At 47.0% G+C, this 20,914-nt stretch overlaps 6 protein-coding genes across 6 annotated transcripts; 1 reads left to right on the plus strand and 5 right to left on the minus strand.

Annotated features, from left to right (window-relative positions):
• The first annotated feature begins 2,157 nt into the window (after nt 1–2,157).
• GGS22DRAFT_171686 (uncharacterized protein) lies at nt 2,158–4,128 on the plus strand. Its single transcript, XM_047962648.1, has one exon. It carries the CDS (start codon nt 2,812–2,814, stop codon nt 3,643–3,645), a length of 834 nt encoding a protein of 277 aa, XP_047815556.1. The 5' UTR covers nt 2,158–2,811; the 3' UTR covers nt 3,646–4,128.
• A 1,218-nt stretch (nt 4,129–5,346) lies between these two features.
• GGS22DRAFT_196271 (uncharacterized protein) lies at nt 5,347–6,887 on the minus strand (the record flags this gene model as incomplete). Its single annotated transcript, XM_047965804.1, has 4 exons — nt 5,914–6,887; nt 5,816–5,854; nt 5,678–5,749; nt 5,347–5,522 (listed from the first exon to the last, which is right to left on the minus strand). The coding sequence occupies exons 1-4, from the start codon at nt 6,839–6,841 to the stop codon at nt 5,347–5,349; spliced, it is 1,215 nt and encodes a 404-aa protein (XP_047815557.1). The 5' UTR covers nt 6,842–6,887.
• Nucleotides 6,888–7,617: 730 nt separating this feature from the next.
• GGS22DRAFT_55435 (uncharacterized protein) lies at nt 7,618–10,557 on the minus strand. The gene is made up of 2 exons (XM_047967408.1): nt 9,998–10,557; nt 7,618–9,941 (listed from the first exon to the last, which is right to left on the minus strand). The coding sequence occupies exons 1-2, from the start codon at nt 10,346–10,348 to the stop codon at nt 7,905–7,907; spliced, it is 2,388 nt and encodes a 795-aa protein (XP_047815558.1). The 5' UTR covers nt 10,349–10,557; the 3' UTR covers nt 7,618–7,904.
• Nucleotides 10,558–11,197: 640 nt separating this feature from the next.
• GGS22DRAFT_191912 (uncharacterized protein) lies at nt 11,198–12,112 on the minus strand (the record flags this gene model as incomplete). The annotated part of the gene is made up of 1 exon (XM_047965184.1): nt 11,198–12,112. The coding sequence occupies one exon, from the start codon at nt 12,110–12,112 to the stop codon at nt 11,198–11,200; it is 915 nt and encodes a 304-aa protein (XP_047815559.1).
• A 1,721-nt stretch (nt 12,113–13,833) lies between these two features.
• On the minus strand, nt 13,834–16,370 carry GGS22DRAFT_55450 (TRP-domain-containing protein). The gene is made up of 2 exons (XM_047967409.1): nt 13,951–16,370; nt 13,834–13,898 (listed from the first exon to the last, which is right to left on the minus strand). Exons 1-2 carry the CDS (start codon nt 16,155–16,157, stop codon nt 13,865–13,867), a joined length of 2,241 nt encoding a protein of 746 aa, XP_047815560.1. The 5' UTR covers nt 16,158–16,370; the 3' UTR covers nt 13,834–13,864.
• Nucleotides 16,371–18,482: 2,112 nt separating this feature from the next.
• On the minus strand, nt 18,483–20,783 carry GGS22DRAFT_55478 (heterokaryon incompatibility protein-domain-containing protein). The gene is made up of 2 exons (XM_047967410.1): nt 19,980–20,783; nt 18,483–19,923 (listed from the first exon to the last, which is right to left on the minus strand). The coding sequence occupies exons 1-2, from the start codon at nt 20,611–20,613 to the stop codon at nt 18,695–18,697; spliced, it is 1,863 nt and encodes a 620-aa protein (XP_047815561.1). The 5' UTR covers nt 20,614–20,783; the 3' UTR covers nt 18,483–18,694.
• Between the last annotated feature and the right edge of the window lie 131 nt (nt 20,784–20,914).

Genomic DNA, 20,914 nt, shown 5'->3' on the forward strand with positions numbered 1-20,914 from the left:
GAAATATCCACCCCGTTGTCTTTCGGGGCTGGCTTCGGCCACATCTACGCCGGAGGTGAGTTCTAGATCCCGGATGAATTCGAGATTATGAGAAGGTCATCGTTGCCCAGGTTATCTTGAAGACACTCTCAAAATTTATAACCCTTTCATCCTAAGGGCAAGAGCAGCCGTGTAGAGAATAATATGAAGCTAGGATAAAATGTAAAGAGAACGGAGAAGTAGCTGAGATTAACATTACGAAATTTCAAGCTACTGTATCAGCTTTCTGCGTTAACACATAGTGGCAGCGCCGCGTCGCCCTATGTCGTGGAAATTGAATTAGGGGCGGAAAAGCGGTGACTAAGATATTAGCCTATCTTGACACCTCTAGCTTCTCCATTGTCTATGGTCGAATTGCAGTTCGGGTCAATATTTCTAGTTTCTGAAACGACCAGCAAGAGCTATGAATCCAGTCTATTCATTCCCGCGTCTACGAACGTCTAGGTCAAAAGTTTAGCATATTCGCCTAGTGACCAAAACCGTTTGATTAGGAATCTATTCACACCGTGTAGTGTATTTTTCTAATGGCTGAGCTTTTTGACTTGGACCTTAGTATGCAAGTGCAAGATAAATACTATATGTTAGATTTACATCATAGTGTTGGAAGAGATCGGCGGAGAGGGGACACATCACGAAAATAAAAGGTCGGCTGATAATTTGAGACATAAATGGCGTTGAGTAGCGAGTGAGAGTTGGCACCTTCGACGCCATACTCCGGCTTCACCCGGAGGCTGGTACCATAACTTAAATTTCGTACCATCTTAACATTCTCGTTGGCGAGATATGTTTCCAGAGATTCGAAAAGCAACGACGATCTGAATTCGAGACGACCCGGTTGGTGATGATCTGTATGTGATGAGGTGAAACTATCAAGAGGTCGTACCTGGGTAAGCAAGTACCTAGATAAAAATTTTAAACAAGACCAGCTGGCATGTCACACAAAGCTGCGAAAGCCACGCTTTTAAACAGAACGCCTCACTCGCTTACTATTACCTTACTTCAGAGACCGAATGTAAACTCGGCCGTCCTATGACGACAGAGTACAGATGGCCGACATGATGCAGATGACCGAAGACTGCTCCTAACAAGGCTGCAATCGCAGTAAGGGAGGTGAAGCCCGACACTCGGGTTGCTGCAGCGTGGAGAAATTGGCGACTACCTTAGGTACCCAAAGATGTACTTCATAACCAAGGTAGAAGTGGTGGAACGGCTACAATGTCCTGCAGCGATCCGGATAATAGGACCTTTAAACCGACATTCGAATCTTAAGACTCTTACAGTCTTAGTAATATTAAAGAACCTGCAGAATACCTAGTAGACAAGTCCGGATTCCGTAGATCTCGTTTAGCGGCGCCCACACACTTCCCACAATTCCATTAACTGGGAAAATATCTCGATTGTGAAGGACAAACTAGCATCGGACCGAGTGATATCGCGGGAACAATATCAGATGCTTTTTAGAGATTTAATGCATAGTAAGTGTCGCTCCACTCACCCGACGAATTAATGGACGAATTCGTGAGTTCTCGTTAGGTAATAAATACCTCGCGATGCGGGGATTGGATAGCGAGAGAGGCTGGCTGGAAGTCGCTAGAATTGCTCGAAGCGATCTCACTAAGTGCCACAAAAAAGTAGTTCGAACGCTTCAGCCCTTCCACGCAAAGCAACGTGGTCGGACGTGGAGACCTCGTACATACGGCGTAGTCAGGATAGGATATTGCTGGCACATGCGGTAAGTTTGTAAGAAGATCAAATAGTCGGAATGGTTAAAGCAAAGGAAAGATAGCAGAAAATGGTAAAAACGATCGTCGCAAGTTGGTCCTGTGCGGTCCTGTGGTGCCTGCTTCTAATTGAGTGATTAACTTTTAAAGTTACTGGAGTCCCCCTTTTCAGGGACAGCCCGGTCACCTCATTGGCTCTCTCGCTGACGGCATCCAGGGCATCAGCGGTACCTTGCATTAATGTTAAGGTATCATTCAGGTACGTCCAGGGTACGCCCTAGCACAAGCCCTAGCTGGCCCGCTAATGACCAACATCAGCCACGTTGGACTCCTCTTTTTTCTGTCCGGGTATTTGACGTTGCTCATTGGTCAGAACGTTCCAAAAACGAGAAGGCACAAGGAAAACACATCTGGGAACTTCCAGCTGCGGAATGTTTCAACTAACTCCGACCAATTAGATGAGATTGTCAAAATTCATCAGGTACGGCTAGTGTACATCAGGCAGGGAGCTGGCAGGGAGTGGACAGTGAGCAGACAGGGAACTTACCATGTTCTTTCCTTACTCCATCTCTTGTCTTTCCGCCCCCTGTCTGTTCCTGGCCTGCTGGGCTGCTGTTTCCTTGCGCTTTTGCGCTTCTGCGGCCTCCACGAGAAGATTTTTGTTTCCCCTGCAAAATAAATAAACTCCCCTTGCATTCCTTCCGTTTTGTTAACTTCCACTTTTACTCCCTAACCTTTTGTGCATTTCCAACGTCTATAGATCTTGTCCATTCTTTTCAAGAGCAGTGCTCACTGTATACATTCATTATCCGTACAGCTGCTCCATCACATTCATTCTCTGAATCAGAGATCTGGAATTGTCACTGCTAGGTATCGGTCCTTACGGAAGTAAAAGAATCGAAGAACAACAACATCGAAGTTCTTTGTTACGCCTCCTTAACAACGCTTTTGAAGATTTCCCCCTTGGCTGGATCCTTGATTCGCTCGCATATCGCAAATCGTACAATCTTGATTTAGTCTTTTCAAGCTCATAACAAAAACATCAGTCAACATGAAGTCCGTTGCTATTGCCGCTGCCCTATTGGCCTCGACCGCCGTTGCTCAGCCCCATGGTCACCACCGTCACCACCACGCCAAGCGAGATCTTGTTACCGAGTGGGAAACCGTCTGGGAGACCGCTACCGTCATCATTGATGACGAGACCACACAAACCCTTGCTCCTGCTAGCAGTGGTACTCCCGCCCAGTTCTTCCAGCCTGACACTGGATCCAGCTACAGCACTAGCAGCGCAGCTCCAGTAGTGGAGTCTCCCACAACTCAGGCCCAGCCCTCAACGCCAACCACTGTTGTTAGCATCGCAAAAGCTACCACCTACTCAACCTCAACTCAGGCTCCTACAAGCACTTACGTGGCACCCACTCAACCGACCACTACGGCGGCGCCTGTCACTCCCTCAACCAGCAGCACTTACTCTGCCGTGGCACCGACGTCCAGCGCCAGCTCTGGTGGCAGCACTGGCAGTGATGGAATCCCGTACAACGAGAAGTTCTCTGGTGATATCACCTACTACAATGCGGCGCTAGGCGCCTGTGGCTACGAAGATACCGGCAAGGACGACAGCACGAACATTGTCGCTATTCCCAAGGCTTTCTGGGACGCTATTAGCACTGCTACTAGCTATGGTATCAACCAACCTGCGCATCCTCTTTGCGACAAGACCATCACCATCACTACATCCGACGGCAAGACCACCACCGCCACCATCCGTGACCGCTGCGATGGCTGCTCTGGCCATGCCATCGACGTCACTCCCCACACCTTCGAAGACCTATTCGGTTCTTTGGACGGCGGTCGCCTAGAGGCCTCATGGGTCATCAACGAGTAAACGAATTCGTCTATTTACCTTGTATCCTGCCATTTACCGGTCCCTTGTTTCTCGCGCCTGGGAAAAATCCTCGGCGTCAAAATCTGTTTTCCTATATCTTTGAGAGATCTCGGCGTGATAAAATTTACCCACCGGATATATGGGATCCCACTATCTGACGACTGAAAACGGGCATCGTTTGTTCTAAAACCTGGCCTTGATGACACATTTGTTCTCGCGATACAATTTTTTGAATTACGTACGTACGTGCCTTTAGCATCGGATATGCTAGGGCTGCTCGGCAAGATACCACAGGGGAATACGAAAAGATGGGGTGGTTATAACGGCTTATCATAGCCTTGTTCGGATCGGTTGGCTACGCAGGTCCAATCTGAAGGGCGAACGAATATGGGGGTGGGATATAGACTTCGATTCTTTTGCATATATTAAATTACTGGGTAGAAAGGATTAGGAATGGGAACGGTTTCGGCCGGTTTAACTTTACTTGCTCTCTTTTGTGTTTTGTGATTCGTGCTATGTGTGTTGCGGTGATTTGAGTGACTTGTATATATCTTCGTATCGTAATGTAGTTGTATTATATTCTAGCTAGTAGCGTGGGTAATACGGCGCTCTAATACTTGCTATGTCCCCTTGTGAAACGGTAGGCAAACTTTCATTCCCAGCTTATACTCATCCTAACCAATCGTCACCCATATAAGTAGTACTTTTCTCGATCTCCACGTCGTCGGGGATATCCCCCTGGACATGTTCGATGCCTGAATACGTACATAAGTAATAGCGGGCAGGTAAATAGACTCTAACCCCTTAAGTCGTGAGTTCAATAGATCAAATTATTCTACTCATAAAAGGCGAATGAATGTGAGTCGAATAAAACATCAATGTAAGATACACCAGCAAAAAGAGGAAGAGTCTCCTCCTCAAGGCCCAGCTCAGGTATTGTTGATCGGCTCCTGACTACTGCGCCCCCGCTATTGGGTATTTCTTTGCCACTCCATTTCAGGCCCCTGAGATTGCTTGGATCGATTGTCTGTTTGGATAATATTTTTCTATTTTTTTTTATAGATCTTTTCCTAATTTTTTTCTAGATTGTTCTAATTTAATTTTTTTGCAATCGTCGGGAATCGAACCCTGGACCGACCCCATTTCAGGGGGGTCTTTAAAGCGGGTAAGATGTGGTGTCTGAGGCACATAACCAACTGGACCATTGCTAGCAAGGCTGTTGATCTAATGCCGCCGATAGAATACGTGACTTTACTATGCTATTTATCCTTCACTCTGCAGACTGTGGATTGCTGCCTAGTGGATTGGCCACTTCGTGTACAGTACTTACACCGTTTTGCCGAGCCATAGTATGAATATCTACTATAGAGGGAGTGGTGAAGGGAGCATCTCTTAGGAGCATACAATTTCAATACTATTTCACTGTCAGATAACAAGAAGGCACACAGAATTCCACCCCACGATTTCGATGGCTGGTAACAAATACACCCCCGATTCATCTCTACTGGACCACGGATTTCTCTCGAAAGCCATGATAGAGAACCTCTTCAAAAAGCCACTTTCCTACCCAAACGCATATTTCTACTTCGACACCCAGGAACACCTCGCCTCTAATTTGATCGACGCTTTCACTATGTCAAATGGAAGGGAACACCAGATTAATCCTATTATCCGTGGACGTTCCACAAGATGCGAGAGGCTTCAACTCTTTCTCTTGAAGTTGCCCCAGTGATCCTGCGCACGGTAGGGTTGACTACGGTCGGCAAAGTATTCGCACACCTGCAACTCGCCTGTGTTGTGCACATGGCGGACAGCGATGCGGAAGTCGGAAGTTTTCATAGATTTCCTCAATCCTGGCTGGAATTTGCGGAGATCATCTGTATACATTTTAGGTAGGGTTAGATGAGTTAATTTACATATAGGAACGCCGGAATATGGGAAGGGCATGAAGTTAGGGGTTTTGCGTAATAAAGAAGACGAATAAAAACAGGGGGTGGGATTTTCGGAAATAATTAAGTTCAGTCGTACTGACCTTCTCCAACACGCGTGTCGACCTTTCTCTTCCTCTGCGGATGAGAGAGCTGTTTTCGAGTCTCGATCTGATCTTTATAGTATTTATAAGCACTTTGACCACTCTATACTGAAAAGAATATCGTTTTGAAGGACTCACCGGCGAAACTCGTCTTCGTAAACTCGTCGTTGGAAAAGACTAGGGTTCGTTGGCATCAGACGGAACTTAATCTAGAATATATCTGACTATATACATACCTTCGTGAATACTGGGTAACTCGGTTTGGCCATCATTAGATTCATGGCTAGCTCTTACTGCATGGGCTAGCTCAGGGTCAGGCAAACGTGTTGGCGGATGTCCATCTCTACTGCTGGTTTCTATCTCTTCCATGAAAATCGCCAGAGGTTTTGCAGAATTTTGATATCCTTTGTGTAGAGGCATCCTTTTTGCTATTTTGCTCAGGGGCACATGCTTAATAGGTAAGAGTGGTGGGTGGTTATCGTTCTGCTCTCGTGAAGACTTCCTCTCCTCCAGTGTCACAACATCTGGGCGTAAGATAACGCGGAAACGTTCGGTATCACCGGCGCCCTTGCCTCGCCTCGTTAAATGTTTAAGAGGGACATAATAGTATGGATTGATAAGATGCTGGGTTTTGCTGTGATAGTGGGTTCGCGGATCCGGAAGTTGATGACGAGCCGGTCGAACGGCCCACGGGGGAAACTCGGGACTTTTGAGCTGCTTTTCACCTTCGGGCTTCCTGTGCTGACCCGCTAGTATCTGGCTCTGCAGCGCAGTAACATCTTCTAGCATAGTTATAGCCTTCTCGCAAGAGTACCTCATTTCCCGTGACCACTTCCTCCTATTGCCCTGTCCTGGGAAGCTTGCTTGCTCGCGTAACCAACCAGTAGAATCAGCCTTCTTCAAGAAATCCTCAGCGAATGTTATAGCCAGTTTAATCTTGTTGTGAAGGGTAAGCCATGTTAGATCATGTAGCTGAGGAAATTCAGGGAAGCGTTCTCGAGCGTCGCTCGATCTTAGAAGAAGGGCGTTGACTTTTAGTTTCTTAATTGCTTCGAGTTTGTCCTTGATATCCGCCAAGGTTCTAGGGGAGGGGACTGCCTTGACTGGCTGGTGTGATGGGTCCTTTGGCTCCGGTGTTTCTTCTCCCATTTGTTGTTTTGACATCGTGTTGTAAATTAAATGATTGTTAGTTTATATAGGCACTTCCCCCCTGCCTTGTTGAAATAGTGGATTTTATGATCTGGCTGTTTGAGAAAAAATCATCCAAAAGGTGGGTGCAGGTTAGATAGGGAAAGCAGTACGGGAAATTATCGATTTTGTCTCGACGTTGAATTAGTCCTGAGTGTACTCTTGTTAGACATACGCAAGTTAGGTTCTGAGGCCTGTCAAAATGCTCATAAGTTGTATGAAGCACTAAATCCAAAGTATGAGCGCCACAGGAATGATAAAAGATGATAGTACGCAAAAATATGCCCACATGATGTGACGGCTGGCGATTATTGACAATCAACGATGCCTATGGTGGTATATCCAGAAAGCAAATGATAGGAGGTAAAAGATTGAAAATGAAGCTCTTCAGGGGAAAGTTCAAGCTATGCGGGCTATTAGGGCAGAATATTTAAACTTCCTTGACAAGATGAGTTGCTCTTTCTCTTGATGTAGATTCCACATGATAATAAATAATTAACCTTGGCTACTACACAAAGTTCTGCCCTACTACTACCTAGGCAGGTACTAGAAGGAGTAAATGCTGTTAGGGAGGACTTGGGTTCTTAGGGTGTTGTTATTGCTCTCATGCTCGGACTATCATCATTGTCCTACGCTTTGATAAAGGGTTAGTATGATTTCTTCGCATCAAGAAAAACTCACTTGGTACCATGTATCCCATATTTTATTTTAATCAATATGAAATAAATTTAAGGTTGAATTCCTTTATTCTTGTCCTTCTCGTTATCATGGCTTGGTTTGTGTTTGAACCAGCACTTATTATCATATCTCTGCCAATCTTCATAATCATCCTCCACATTGAGCTACTCTGTCTAAAACTCAGTATGTCGCTTATCCACCACGTGTCTTCCATGGTCGTGTCCCATCATCACAGGGCTGGAGGGGTCTTAGCAACCTTGCCAGAGATCATCTAAAATGCGCAATTATTCCATCTGTCATCTTAGCTTTCGCGCCAGTCTTAGCGCTTCATAGATCAAGCCTCGTAAACCTACACGGTCTCTCACCGACCCAGGCTCAATAGTCCCTCGATATACTTTTTCGTATCCACGCCAATACCCTGCGCAAGTCGACTTGCACCATCAGTCCAACCACCGCCTCCCTCGGCATACGAGCTGCTTAGGCCCCTGAGCCTCGTGTGTTCGCCCGCTCTGCGAATAAGGAATATCTCTTTTCCGACCTTCCCTCGCTTTGGCCTGCTCTGCGAGTCCACGCTCTCCGCCGACTCGCTATGTGGGATGCTTATGTCCGAAGGATCTGGTGGCAGCGAAGAAGATGAAGACTGGATACCGTCTTTTCCTATTATGCGTGTCCAGACGATCCACCACCCGCGACTAGTCTTGCAGGTACGTTCTAGTTCAGACGGATCTGTTGATGTTGTGATGTATGTGTTGAGAATTTGATGATGAGTATTTATTGCCTCGACCCGCGACCAGACGGGTTGTGCGTTTTCCTGCAGCATATGTCCCGGCGTCGGTATACTGGGGATTGTAGAGTGAACTGTCATAGCTTCCGGATCCCAGATGAGATCAAATATATGGGGTCCTACAGCCCCTATATCCGGTCTCCCAGGGCGATAAGCTGTAGACGTAGCTAACGGTTTCCGAAGCGGCGCAAGTTGATAGTGTAATGACCTGTAGAGTCCTTCCCAGGCCAAAGAGTCCGTTCGATTCTGGAATAGGAACGTATATACGAATGGCTTGTTAACGTATACCACCACGCGCACTTTGTGAGTTTTGTTGCGGTCTTGACTGTCAAAATGAGATACCGGACCCTGAGCATTCTTGTGACTAGCAAGTTCATTGTCTTGGCTTCCAAAATCCCGGGTCATTTCAGCTTCGGGCCGTTTTGTATTCTCTAGCTCTACGATAAGAGTTCGAAGCAGGACTCTTGAATTATATCCAACCTCTTCGGGTGGGGTGTCAGATTGCTCCCTATTTTCGGCATGCTCGACGGTACTAGTCTCTTCAACATCGCCGCGGAGTCCGATCAGGTAGTGGCCCGAATCACCGCTTACTTTCTTGGAGCGATGGGAATTATTGGGAGGTATCTCATCCTTTTTTGAACTTTCTATAGGTATGGTCTCTTCTTGGACAGTTTCTTCGCTTCCACCAGCGTTACCTAATGTCCAATGTGTGCCATAGCCCATCTTAAGGTAGCTCATGAATTTATTGACACCACTTTCCTCGGTCGCATCTTCTGCATTCTTTGGTGGCGCATTTTCTAAATCTTGAGGATCCGTTGGTTGGTCTTGCGTGCTTGGTTGTTTTGAATTGTTCGGGTCGTTTGCTTCTGGAATTTTCACAGAACCCCTAACCGCATCATTACTGCTTGGTGAGGTACGTTTCTTAGATTTCCTAGCTTGGCGTATCGAAGCCGGACTTTCTCTTACTCCATAGGCATCCTCGCCCCAGGTGTAGAGGTCTTCCATCCAGTAGGTAACATCACGCAGCGACTTTCGAGTGAGAGAACCAACACCTAGGAATATAGCGCCATCTTCCGCTCCAGGTTCTTCTCCGGTACCGAGCCATTTTTTGGTTGGTCCATCAGTCAACTTAGGATCTTTAGAAGAGTCTTCGCCTACTGCGGATTCCGAAGAGCCGAATTTGCATACGATTAAGTCTATTAAGCCCTCGACTCTATCGACGAACCCTTCTAGAACTTCTCTTTCGCCGCTCCCACGCTCCTCCTCGCCGACGCCAACGCCGAGCTCGCCACAGGCAGCAATTTTTATACCCCCAAATAAGCTAGTGGCAGGATTCCCATGTAACATGACGTCCCATGTTGACAAGAATAAATCCCAATATCGACTTAATATACTAATGAATTTGGACCGTTTCGACCGGACAAACAAAGCGCTTAAGGACGCCGCGTGGTGTAGTAGGAATATAGAGTGGGCGCGTAAAAGATCTTGCATAAGAAGAGCGGCCGGTTTGAGTTCTCGAGACGAATATTCGACATTCTCCGACGTATTGTCTTTCTGGTTTGGGACGGGAGCGCCGAGTCGCGGCGGGAGAGGTAGCTTCGTTAAATCAACTGACTAAGATAGCATGTATTAGCATTCAAATTTGGACAATGGAAACTACATATACTCACAGCCAAGATCCACCAGCCCGGCTCTAATTCGTGTAGAACAACGCGGCTCTTCTCTGTCTCTATAGTATCGAGGGGTTTATCATCAGAGAACCCGCGACTAAACTCGACCATACCCTGCGCCAGACCAATCTGCCTCAGCCGCTCATTCCGTTCTTCTTGGGAGATGCTATCGATAGGTTTGCCCCGCGAGCGGTGGCGCCGTTTCTTGGTCTGGGTGTTTACGGAGGCATAGTAGACAATCTGGTCATCTAAGGTTTCGTCAGTCGTCCCTAGCGAAGGATTGTATATAGCTAAAAAGCCTAGCTGAGCTGGTACGACTGTTGGTAGAGGGGGAGAGGCAATGGCCGCCATCGCGAAGTGTCGCGTGTTACTACAGTTACTATGATATCAGAAGGTGAATAGTATCTCTCGAGGCAGCTACCACGAAGACGGCCATAACATCTATTAAAACATCGGTAAAGACAAAAAGAAGGCGGAGAAAGGGCTCCACAATCAAAGGACGAGAGTAGTCGCTATATAATTATGACCTAGGTATGGTAGGATGTAGCTTAAGAATGAGGATGTTTTAAGTTAAGTTGCAGCTATCGTGGGGTATCTCGCATATAGAAATATCTTTGTCATAAGAACCCTTTATGTGCATAAAATCCTGCTATATAGTATTAACCGAGCTTATATGCCTATATAGGCTATATAAAAGCCCCTATTCAATTTTCCAACTACCTCAACTTCATGAAGATATTTCATGATATTTCTCAATTCCAGCCATCTACTCAGCTATCATATCCTCTGCCTGGGAAATACGAGGCTTCATATTTGAGCAAGAAATATAGAAATGTGTAACATTATAAAATAGCAAAAGTAAAGCCATTTCATCATACAAGATCATCCGGAGTTACACTGGCGCTGCAAGCCACAAACCTCAACAAAATAACTCATATGTACCAGCTATGTACCCATTTGTATATCTCGCAATGAGGCTGAATCAAGTACAATGTGAACCTAGAAGATAGCACGACATATAAAAGTTAAGTACTGGTTACGGACTAGAATATCAGGGATATCTGTTGCTTGCCCTTACGTAAGATAACTCTTACATCACGACCTCCTACTCTATCATATATCCCTAGTAATCATTCTTCACCACCTCTCATAATTTTCTACCACATTTCATACTCATCCCCCCATCACCAAACAAGCAAATCAACTAGTCCACCCCGTAGCCGCCCCGGGAATATCACTCAACCTCGCCACATCCTCCCACTCATCAACCGCGTCCAGCGCCCTCCCGGCACACCTCCTAATCTCCGTAACCGCATCCCCTCCCAGCGGCACCATCTCCGGCAACTTCCTCCCCTCCGCAACCCCCGTTCCCGTAACAATCTCATAAATAAGCTCACACCCCCTCCTCGTATCCCCAAGCTGATTCTTATGAAACCACCTAAACGCCTCATCCATCCGTTCATTCATCTCCCTATACGCCTCGATCCTCGTCCCACCAACCGTACTCCCAAAATTCGCCCCAGGCTTCAATAACTCCGTGCGGTAGAACCCAGGCTCAAGCAGCGTATGCCGCACCCCGAACTGCGCCACCTCCGCCGCCAGCCCGATCGTCATCTGCCGCAGCGCCGCTTTCGCCGCGTTATACGCCGCCGCGCTGTCCATCCTAAACCACGCCGCTATCGACCCCACCGTCACCAACGCTCCCCTCCCAAACCTCCCCTCCTCCACTTCTTTCTCACTTACCTCCCTCGCCCGTAAGTGCGGCAAAACAGCACGGTACACATTCACCGGCCCAAACACATTCGCCTGGAACTGGCGCATCGTCTCCTCGGGCGTCAGCTCCTCCACTGTTCCCGTCTGCACGTACGCCGCGTTATTAACGATGATGTCGATGGGGCCGTGGGTCGCGAAGATCGCGTCGATGTCTTTTTTCACGCAGTCCAGCGACTCGTTGTGGTTGAGGCGCGCGAGCGTGACTCCGGGTATGGCGGCGGCGGAGGACGGGTTCCGCGAGGTGCCGATGACGCGGTCGCCGCGCTCGGCGGCGACTTTGGCCAGTTCGAGGCCGAAGCCGGCTGTGGCTCCTGTGATGAGCCAGACTAGGGGGGTGGACATGGTGTTTTTTGGGGGATGGGGGGTTTGGGTATGTGGTGGGTACCTAGTAGGTAAGTAGTAGTTGGTGAAATGTGTAGGGATCCTAGTCCGGGTGATGAGGGGATATATATATGGATGTATACTGATGGCAAGAGGAAGGGCTAGGGGTTTCAAGCTTGATATAGACGGCGAGGATGGCGATTGCAACGTAATCATGCGGCTCAAGTATCAGATCTAGAATCCCATTTCGCCTCATCCCATGTATCACACAATTACCGGACACCATTATGCCAAAGCGGATAGGCAGCTACGTTATAATATATACCTATGACGCATACTCAAATGTGCGTTTTCGTTTTAAGTACTCGTCTACCTAACTCCCTATCGCCGAAGGTATACCCACACCTACTATCCCATGATTATACATAGATCCCAGCAGATCAGTAGTGCCGGGTTAGCTACAAGGGCACATTTCTCTAGTATGATTCGTAATCAGTAAAGAGTATGCGATCGATAGTTAAAATTCAATTGGTTTGTGACCATTGAGATAGACTATAGTCTATAGTGAGCAGGTAGTCATTTGGAGATGGGTCAGATACGACGTCGTTCTGGATCTTATAGGGCAATGCTTGCATGATAGTTACAATCACACTACATGTCAACGTCTCGTCTAGCCCGCCATGGTCTATAACTCGTCCAAATGCTGCGCCAATAGGCTATTTTATAACATCATTTCGCTAGTGTCGGGGAAGAGATAGTTGGCTAGACATTGGAGGTTCGTTCTACTGGAATTTAATTGGTAGCATCTGGTAAAGATGGTGTGGGTCATGGCAGCTCGTGTAATGCTTCCCCTTTAGACCACACTGGTTGTTAAGGATTGCCTGTAATTGGTCAACAAGTATCAATCTTCATCGTCTATAATTTCCTCACAACAAGAAATCGAACCATCCCACAGGTATCGAAATATTTTACTAATCCCATTACATAGCATATATTCCATATTTATTCACAGGTTGTTGTCATACCCTCAGAAGTTGAGGCACTGTTGAAAGTGAAAGCTCAACATGAACAACTAAAAAGCATTAATATTTACACAGAAATAGAAGAACTCCAAGTTTCTACTCTCCTCTCAAAAGTATTATCCAACTAAAACTCGCTCATGACCACAACCGAACACCCCTTCAAAACATACAAACATAATCTTATAAAACCGTAATTTGACAGAATCAATTAACTATCAACATACTCGCCATCGGTATCGACGACGGTCTATAACGGTGTGGTAACCTGAAAATTTCATACCCCAACTCCGCCAGGCCAGCTGTTCCCTGGTCTCTTGGAAAAAAATCTTTTTGAAACCCCTCGCGAATCTCCGAGTGCTAAGTATTTACAACTGCAATCCAAGTTGATACAGGTGGTGGTACGATGTTGTGTTAAACATTAACCCCCTTTCCCCTGACGACGCCTCCTGATGCTATTAACGCATTTGTCACGCCCGTGTCGTAAGGCTAGGTTCCTGGTACAAGATTTGAAGAGTATAAAAAAGGGTGGTTGGTTTGGTAAAGTTGATGCTTTCGTCAGCGGTACTGTTTTAGTACCCTATGGTCGCTTCGTTTTGAAGTTAGAAATCCTCCGCAGAGCTGTCCTCCTGTATATGCAGATCCAAGCAATTAACTCCGGCCCCATTTGTCATGATAGTAACCCCGTTTGAACAAACGCCTAGACTAAGTCTAGCTAGAAGAAACCTCCTCCCCTCGGCGTTATGACCGTTGCCTAATGATCATAACCTGCCCCTCGTTGCCAAGGACTGAAATCTGATTAGCCTATGTCTAAGAAGAATCGAACATGATTTAACTCACCTGGCGTTGTTCTGTGCTCTGTAACTGGGAGGGCTGCCGCTGTTCACTGACCGCCCGGCAGAGCTACCGCCATATGGGCTCGGTGCTCTTTGCGAACCACTGTTAGCCGGGAATAGAGGCACAGATGGGTCTACTGGAGACTGGGGAGGGTTCGGCCTGCTGTTCCTGTAACCGCCGGGGGGGCCGCCTGCAGGAACAGTCAAAGTCGAGGTGTCCGTGCGGCGGCGCATGTCGGCTGAAGTGATCGATTCGTTGTCATCATCAAGATCTAGACCGGGCTTGTAACCAGCCTTGTCGCCACGAGCGGTTGCGGCAAGGGCGTCTAGCTCGGTTGTACCAGTGAGCTGAGATTGCGACTTCATAAAAGACGCTCGGTCATCAGCCATAAACTGGTAACGAGTATCGGGGTTCTTGCGATAGAAGACCAAGGTAGTCGAAACAATGACCATAATTAAGAGGACAGTGGCGAAAATAGCATTAAGGATAAACAAAATGAGACCGATAACACCGTTAACCAAAGCAGGCTGATTGAACACATCCGAGAAAATTAAGAGGAAGATGGCGTTAATGAAGTTAATAGCACAAATGGCAATATTGAACGAATTGGTGCTCTTATCCATCCACGGTCGGAGAACGCTAGCAGCAATCAGAGCTCCGGCTTCGATGAGAAGGAATCCAATAGCCTGAGCAGTACTATTGCCCTGCGAAAATGCGAGAAACATGGCCTTAACTAGGGTATATCCGAGAATCGGGATGATGAAGTAGTAGGCGGAAGCACGGAACTGGATATACAAGAATCCCCACTTGTTCAATGCCTGAGGATCCGAGAAAAGGATGTAGGCGGGGTTTCGGTGCATGGCAACGGAACGACGAGCAATTCGAACGACCTTGGAAGCGGCCCATCCTAGAGTAATCGACATTCCAACGATGAAGAAGACAGCCAAAACCACCTCGGCAGGAGAGTCCACTTGGGTGAATTCCCAGAGGCATAGAATAGCCATTTGGGGATATCCGATAAGGGTAAGACGGAACAAGATACCCTTAAGGACCGTAAGCCATCCGTTGCGGAACTCGAGGAACGTGTCAGGCTTCATCCACTTCTGCTTAACAGCGAGCTCGCAGATTCCCTTGAATGCTGCAACGGCGCCGATAGTGAAGACTACGAGTAGACAGAAAAATGTCAAACCAGTCATGAAGAGGTTTGTCGTCTCGATGCCGGCCTTGAAGGCAACACGCTGAATACCATACACGATGTAACTACCGGAACCAGTCATGACATTGGCTCGCTTCATCAATGATCCAGCAGCACGCGGAAGAATGGCAACTGATCGTCGGTACAAATCCGCGGCAGCTTCCGGGAGAACAGACAGGGCACGCTTTTCGACCTGAACGGAAACAGTTGTCAAAGAGTCGAAAATAGTAGAAGGTGTTCCGCCAGTAGCTCGCTGATACCAAGTGAAGATGTCCTGCATGAAGTCGACGTTGATAATACCCATAGACCACTGGAAATCCTGGGTCCACGATTGAACGACAGGCGGGAGATGGATCGAAGTTAGACCGAGCATAGCCTGGGCCTGGAAGAAGCCGAATAACGAAAGAGCACCGGAAGCAATGTGAGCGGCGGCATTCGAGTGACCTAGACCGTTGATAATGGCCGAGGAGCAGAGAATCAGGCCAGCGATAATGGCGAGAACCCACTTCACAGCAATCAAATCAACCGTCTTTCCATTGGAGATATCGGCCTCAACGCAAGCCACACTCTTGCCGGTATCAGTCAAGTTCAGGAAGACGCGGACGGTGGCGTCCAAGTCGGGGAACGTATACGCGATACCGGGAATCTGAGAGGCGGCTTCTTCACCAACAGGCAAGTTGAATTTTAGCGGAATCTTACCCGCAGTCATGGGGCAGAGACCAGCCAATCCAACTTTACAGGGGTCGACAGTAGTCTGGATAATCGTGTAACCGTATGCTGAAATAGCGACGTCGAACACGACGTTACCTTCGACGGATGATGTTGCTACAATGTTGAGGAAAGCTGTATTGTTATTCGGTGTATAGACGACCTTGAACAGACTTGCCGTAAACATGGAGTCTTCCTGGCAAGCGTTCAACGAGTTCGAGATGAGCATGGGCTCTGCGGCGGTGCCCGGAAGGAGTGCCGAGAGCCATGATATTAGCAGGATTGATCTTAACGTCGAAAACCACATCGTTGCTATCTTTTTGAGGATTGTTTAGTCCGTCGTGTGATTAAAAATAATTATTCTGCCTCTATACCGAAGAGTACCGTTGTTACGAGAATCGATGCGTGTTCCTTTGTCGACCGTCAATTACATTCGTAGAAAGGTTTAAGGCCTAAACATGAGTCGACAAAGGGATATATCGATTGTCCCGAGTCAAGCGAAGGGCCTCGATACTAATCCGGAAGAAGGTAGAAAATCGTGATAGCGAGAGTAAGGCGTCAAATTGAGAATATCCCTTTCGTCGTCGGTCCTAGCCGAACACACCTCCCAATAAACGAGCGCGGTGGTGGTATTGAAGGGAAAAAAGGTTAAAAAAGGGGGTTAGAGGAATTAAGAAGGGATTCGCATTCGAAGGCGACGGGACCCGTTCGCGGAATGGGTGTTTCCTACTGATTAGTAGCAACCGTTCGATGATGTTATTTTAGAGTGGCGGATAAAAACTGGAAAGGGATTTTTTAAGAAAAAGAGAGGGTTCGTAGTGAGCGACTTCAATTGTTGATTGTAGAAAGAACAACCTTGGAAAGAAAGGGTTGAATTGAAGGAGAGTGGCAGAAGTGGCAGGGGGGTCTTCGCTCTTCCCCCCGGACTCCAGCACAATAGGGAATGCACCTGGGCAAAGCAGGGACATTTGAAATTACGCGGCCGGGACGTGTTGTAGATCCGTACTTCCCTTGAACTAGCATAAAATTAAATATTCAATTGTATTCGCTATTCTCTTTTTGGTAGTATGTCACTTAGTACGACATCGTACAGCATCGTAACTCCACCTGCACGTGTAATGGTTCGTGACCAATTTGGCCATTCAGAGTTCCCAGCTGCATGTGCTTGTTTGGGGCTCCAACCGCTTTAGGCTAGTTGTTTCTTAAAAAACATGATTTGTTACCGCCAAGATTTGAAGCCAAACGGCCAGCCCACCACAAGCATTTCGAACGTTCAGAGCACTTTGGAGGTGAAGTAATTGCATCATAGGACATATAACTAACCACCCTGCCACCTGAGCAGATGATAAATTGTCACTAGACTTGTAGGTGCATGCAGATCTATTCAATCATCGCTGTTCCCTTTCGCGATAGTCAACGAATTTATCCTAAATGGTTGAGACGAAAATCGAAACACGTTAATGACATCGTAGCTATTGGCAGATACATGTGTCGCTCTACATTTTTGGCGCTGAGACACTGCGCGTTTTAACGCCTGGCTTGAAAATTCCAAACCATTGGACTAGACTGTAACTTGTGGTGGCAGTGCAAGCTGGAACGACCCTTGGCTACACCTAGTAGGTGCCCCAAGCTATCTGGGCAAGAACCTTCAGGCATGATCTCGCAAGCCTATCGAATTGGAAGCGACAGAGATAGGTAGGTGCATATAGTTAATTGATCCTTTCGGGAACGACGGTTATACAATAACGAGTTCATCGCGCTTTCTGGTTAGGACAGCTGGGCGCCTAGCAAATTTGACTCTATTATTCGTTCTTTCGTAACGGTTATGCACCTGAGCGGTTACTAATCGAATAGCCCGCCACTTAAATAGATTTTCTTGTCATTTTAGACTTTGCTCGTACTGACAATATTTAATCATACGAGAATTCCCGGCTGGCACGGCATGTGCCATTAACAAAAAAACGAGAAATAAGACAAATCAGAATTCCGCGCCTCTCTTACTCTTCTACGCTGTCAATTCTCAAAAAAATACGGAACAGACCGGTCGTATTTTTGCTGCAGTTATGTGCAATAGTAAAAGACATGCATTTGAAGATCTAGCTGATCATTTTGTACATGGCCATCACTGATCAGTGATCTGCATAATCTGTCGTCATTTCCCTCATCGTCTTCGTCGCTTATGCACCGGATTTCGACTAGGCACCCATCCAAAACAACACCGAACACTTCGCACGTCCTAAACAAGAAGCATATGTGTCCAATAACATGACCGGATTGATTATTGCTATCACACAACTCAGAGTGAAACGAAGCAAAATCATACATAATAGGCAATTGTTCACGATGATAGATAACATCTTACTCTTCCAGTCTCAAGAATAAGATTTCCTTGGCATCCGAGATTCGGTTAGCCGGGATCCGAATCCTTCCCAAGCGGGAAAGGTGGGAAGGGTCGTCAGCGGCACAGAATGGTACAGATAGTGCAGATTCGGGTACCTGATTAATATAAACTCAGCCTCAATGCTGATTGCTGACTTAATCCTCAACTTCTAGATCGTCGTCATCACCGTCGATATCCAATCATAAGAGCCCGCGTAGATGAACTGTTTATTCCTACCAACCACTTAGGAAACTAAACGAGATCAACCCCTCGTATAGGTTCACAGAGACCTAATCACGCCCAGCGTAACATATAATTAAGGGGCGAGGATGACATACAAGCTAGTAAGTAGTATGTTGGCAACTCTTGGAATTCATTCGTAGTACCTAATCGGACGCATGTAATCTCGATATTTTCATTCAACTCTTCTTTAGGGAGTTCATAATGTAGGTAATAGTTGTTAACTATACCAACTCAATATACTCCAAATCCTCTTCACATACATCCCAAGGCCATTCCTCACCCTTAACCGCACCACTAATCCAGCAAGGACAAACCAGCGTGTACTTCCCAGGCCGGTCAGAGCACTCGCGGATGAGATACGGCATCCGTTCTCCGGATAACAGCACAACCTCGTCTCCCTCACAGACCGGCAACGTCGACATACCAACTCTCCCACTCGCAGCAGTGAATAGTGCTCGACCACTAGTTAGTTGCAAGAAACCCCTCGCAAACCTGCGCGCATCGCGGACAACCGGCGGCATCCTCGTGAGGCCAAACTGTGGTCCCATGCCATAATCGTCAAATTCCAAAATTACTGGGCACGAGTCGTAGATCTGATACGCGTTCAGATTGCACATATCAGACACCAGGGTCGCGAATTGCCATAGTTTTGGTCCGATATCATCAGTGACATCATTAGGATTTGGTGATGCCACAGCCCAAGCCTTGAACGTCTCGAACGCTTCGTCCCCGTCTTCGAAGTCGGATCTCGAGGCGGCCCAGGTTCTCTCTAGTGGAGGCCTTATTGGGAATGACTCGCTGATGTTAACCGACGCTGCGTCGACACGAAGAGCTTTTAGTTTAAGCACATCCTTTTCTACATCCTTGTCCACTATCGGATACCGAGAGACCGGCGCTGGTGTGAATTTGCTTAATTCTGTAGGCACGACGCTGACGGTGTCCCACTCCGGCACCCACGTGGGAAACCCGTCCGTTCGGTTTCCGGTACATGCGTACCTAAAGAACTCAACATTCTTATTGGCCTTTAGAACGAGGCGGGCGGCGTCTGTGAAGACGTCTTTGACGGGCCGCGAGTATTCGACTGTTAATGTGCCGAGGCTTTCGGGATACAATCCCCTAATTGCGTATATCTTATCCACAGGCAGCGTAGCTTTCTTTTTAGAGAGTGAGTCTAGCATATATTCAACAAGAACCTCCTCTCCGGCGCAAAAGTCGTAGGACAAAAAGTATACGGTGTAGCGGACAGGTATGTATACGAAGCCGAAGAAGGTGTAAATGGAACCGACTATCCAGTGGCCCAAGACAAATGGTACAGCCGGAAGCGGCTTACAAGATCCACAGTAAATACGTACGTTGGAATTCGCCGAGGCCTCTTGCACCGTCCATGATCTTTCCCAGTATCCCCTCGCCACTATGTTCTCTAAACCAGTCTGTATCCTCCGTCTAAAGCCTATCGTCGATAGGTTAGTTATAATTATTGAGATTCAGGGAAGCTAGCTAGCTAACCTTTAAATACGGGTAGGGTCCGTAGGGGCAATAGTGGCACGAGCACTATAAACAGTGTAATATAGACTAGAATGATATCACAAAATCGACTTAGGGAAAGAAAAAACGATCTTGAGCCCTGCGTAGTTGAACGGCTGGCAGCTGCATGAATTCTGCGCTTCGCGAGATAGAATGGCATAAACAGGACCCCGGTCCACCGTAGCCACCTAAAGATCAGAGCAGTTGATTCGATTGCCTCGCCGAGCCATATGTTCACATGTGTGGCTGTTGCGTATATCTCGATCATCATCTGTACCTGTGTGCTCTTTTCAGCGTCATCCTGCTGGTTGATACAAATCGCATCGATCCATATGTACCGAAACTTCCCTGGCTTATGGGGACGAAACCTTCTCATAGCATTCCTTGCATTTTCAGTTACGTATAACTTCCGACCGTTGGCGTAGACAACTTGGTCTGGTTTCTGCCCGTCCCAGGTATATGAAATAGCCTCGTAGGGTGGTGTTGGTAATGCATCGAGAGAGACTGTGATGAGATCGAAGTAGATATCATCATCTAGACTTGTAGCATCGTGAAGTTTAACCACACGAATGCTACGAAGGTCCGGGAGCTGCAAGTAGGAGTACTCGTCGGCCATGCCGTGTCAATATGCTATAACATGTCGTTATTTCTCAAGAGCTTTAGAGGAAGAAACCTCTATATCTATCTCACTATATCCAGGAGAAGAAAATTGTGGGGAAGTGATGAGAACCAGAATGGTATAGCTCAGGAGCTGAACATCTTTATACGTGTAAAAACCCGTACCATAACATAGCCACAGCATTTCCACCTAGTACCTAGTATGTATAATACCATATTCGTGAATGCCAGAAGTCGAGAAGTTATCATTTTGACGTAAATCATAATAGACCAAATACTTACCTGATCAACAGAGATCC

This window comes from Annulohypoxylon maeteangense (genome assembly GCF_022496945.1).
Source record: "Annulohypoxylon maeteangense strain CBS 123835 unplaced genomic scaffold GGS22scaffold_18, whole genome shotgun sequence".
Classification (NCBI taxonomy): domain Eukaryota; kingdom Fungi; phylum Ascomycota; class Sordariomycetes; order Xylariales; family Hypoxylaceae; genus Annulohypoxylon; species Annulohypoxylon maeteangense.

Coding starts and splice junctions, on each gene's coding strand:
- GGS22DRAFT_171686 (XM_047962648.1), top strand. CDS start 2,812: ATGAAGTCCGTTGCTATTGCCGCTGCCCTATTGGCCTCGACCGCCGTT.
- GGS22DRAFT_55435 (XM_047967408.1), bottom strand. CDS start 10,348: ATGGCGGCCATTGCCTCTCCCCCTCTACCAACAGTCGTACCAGCTCAG. Junction 9,942..9,997: donor CGGGCTGGTGGATCTTGGCT/GTGAGTATATGT, acceptor ATGCTATCTTAG/TCAGTTGATTTAACGAAGCT.
- GGS22DRAFT_55450 (XM_047967409.1), bottom strand. CDS start 16,157: ATGTGGTTTTCGACGTTAAGATCAATCCTGCTAATATCATGGCTCTCG. Junction 13,899..13,950: donor AGAGCACAGAACAACGCCAG/GTGAGTTAAATC, acceptor ATCAGATTTCAG/TCCTTGGCAACGAGGGGCAG.
- GGS22DRAFT_55478 (XM_047967410.1), bottom strand. CDS start 20,613: ATGGCCGACGAGTACTCCTACTTGCAGCTCCCGGACCTTCGTAGCATT. Junction 19,924..19,979: donor GACCCTACCCGTATTTAAAG/GTTAGCTAGCTA, acceptor TATCGACGATAG/GCTTTAGACGGAGGATACAG.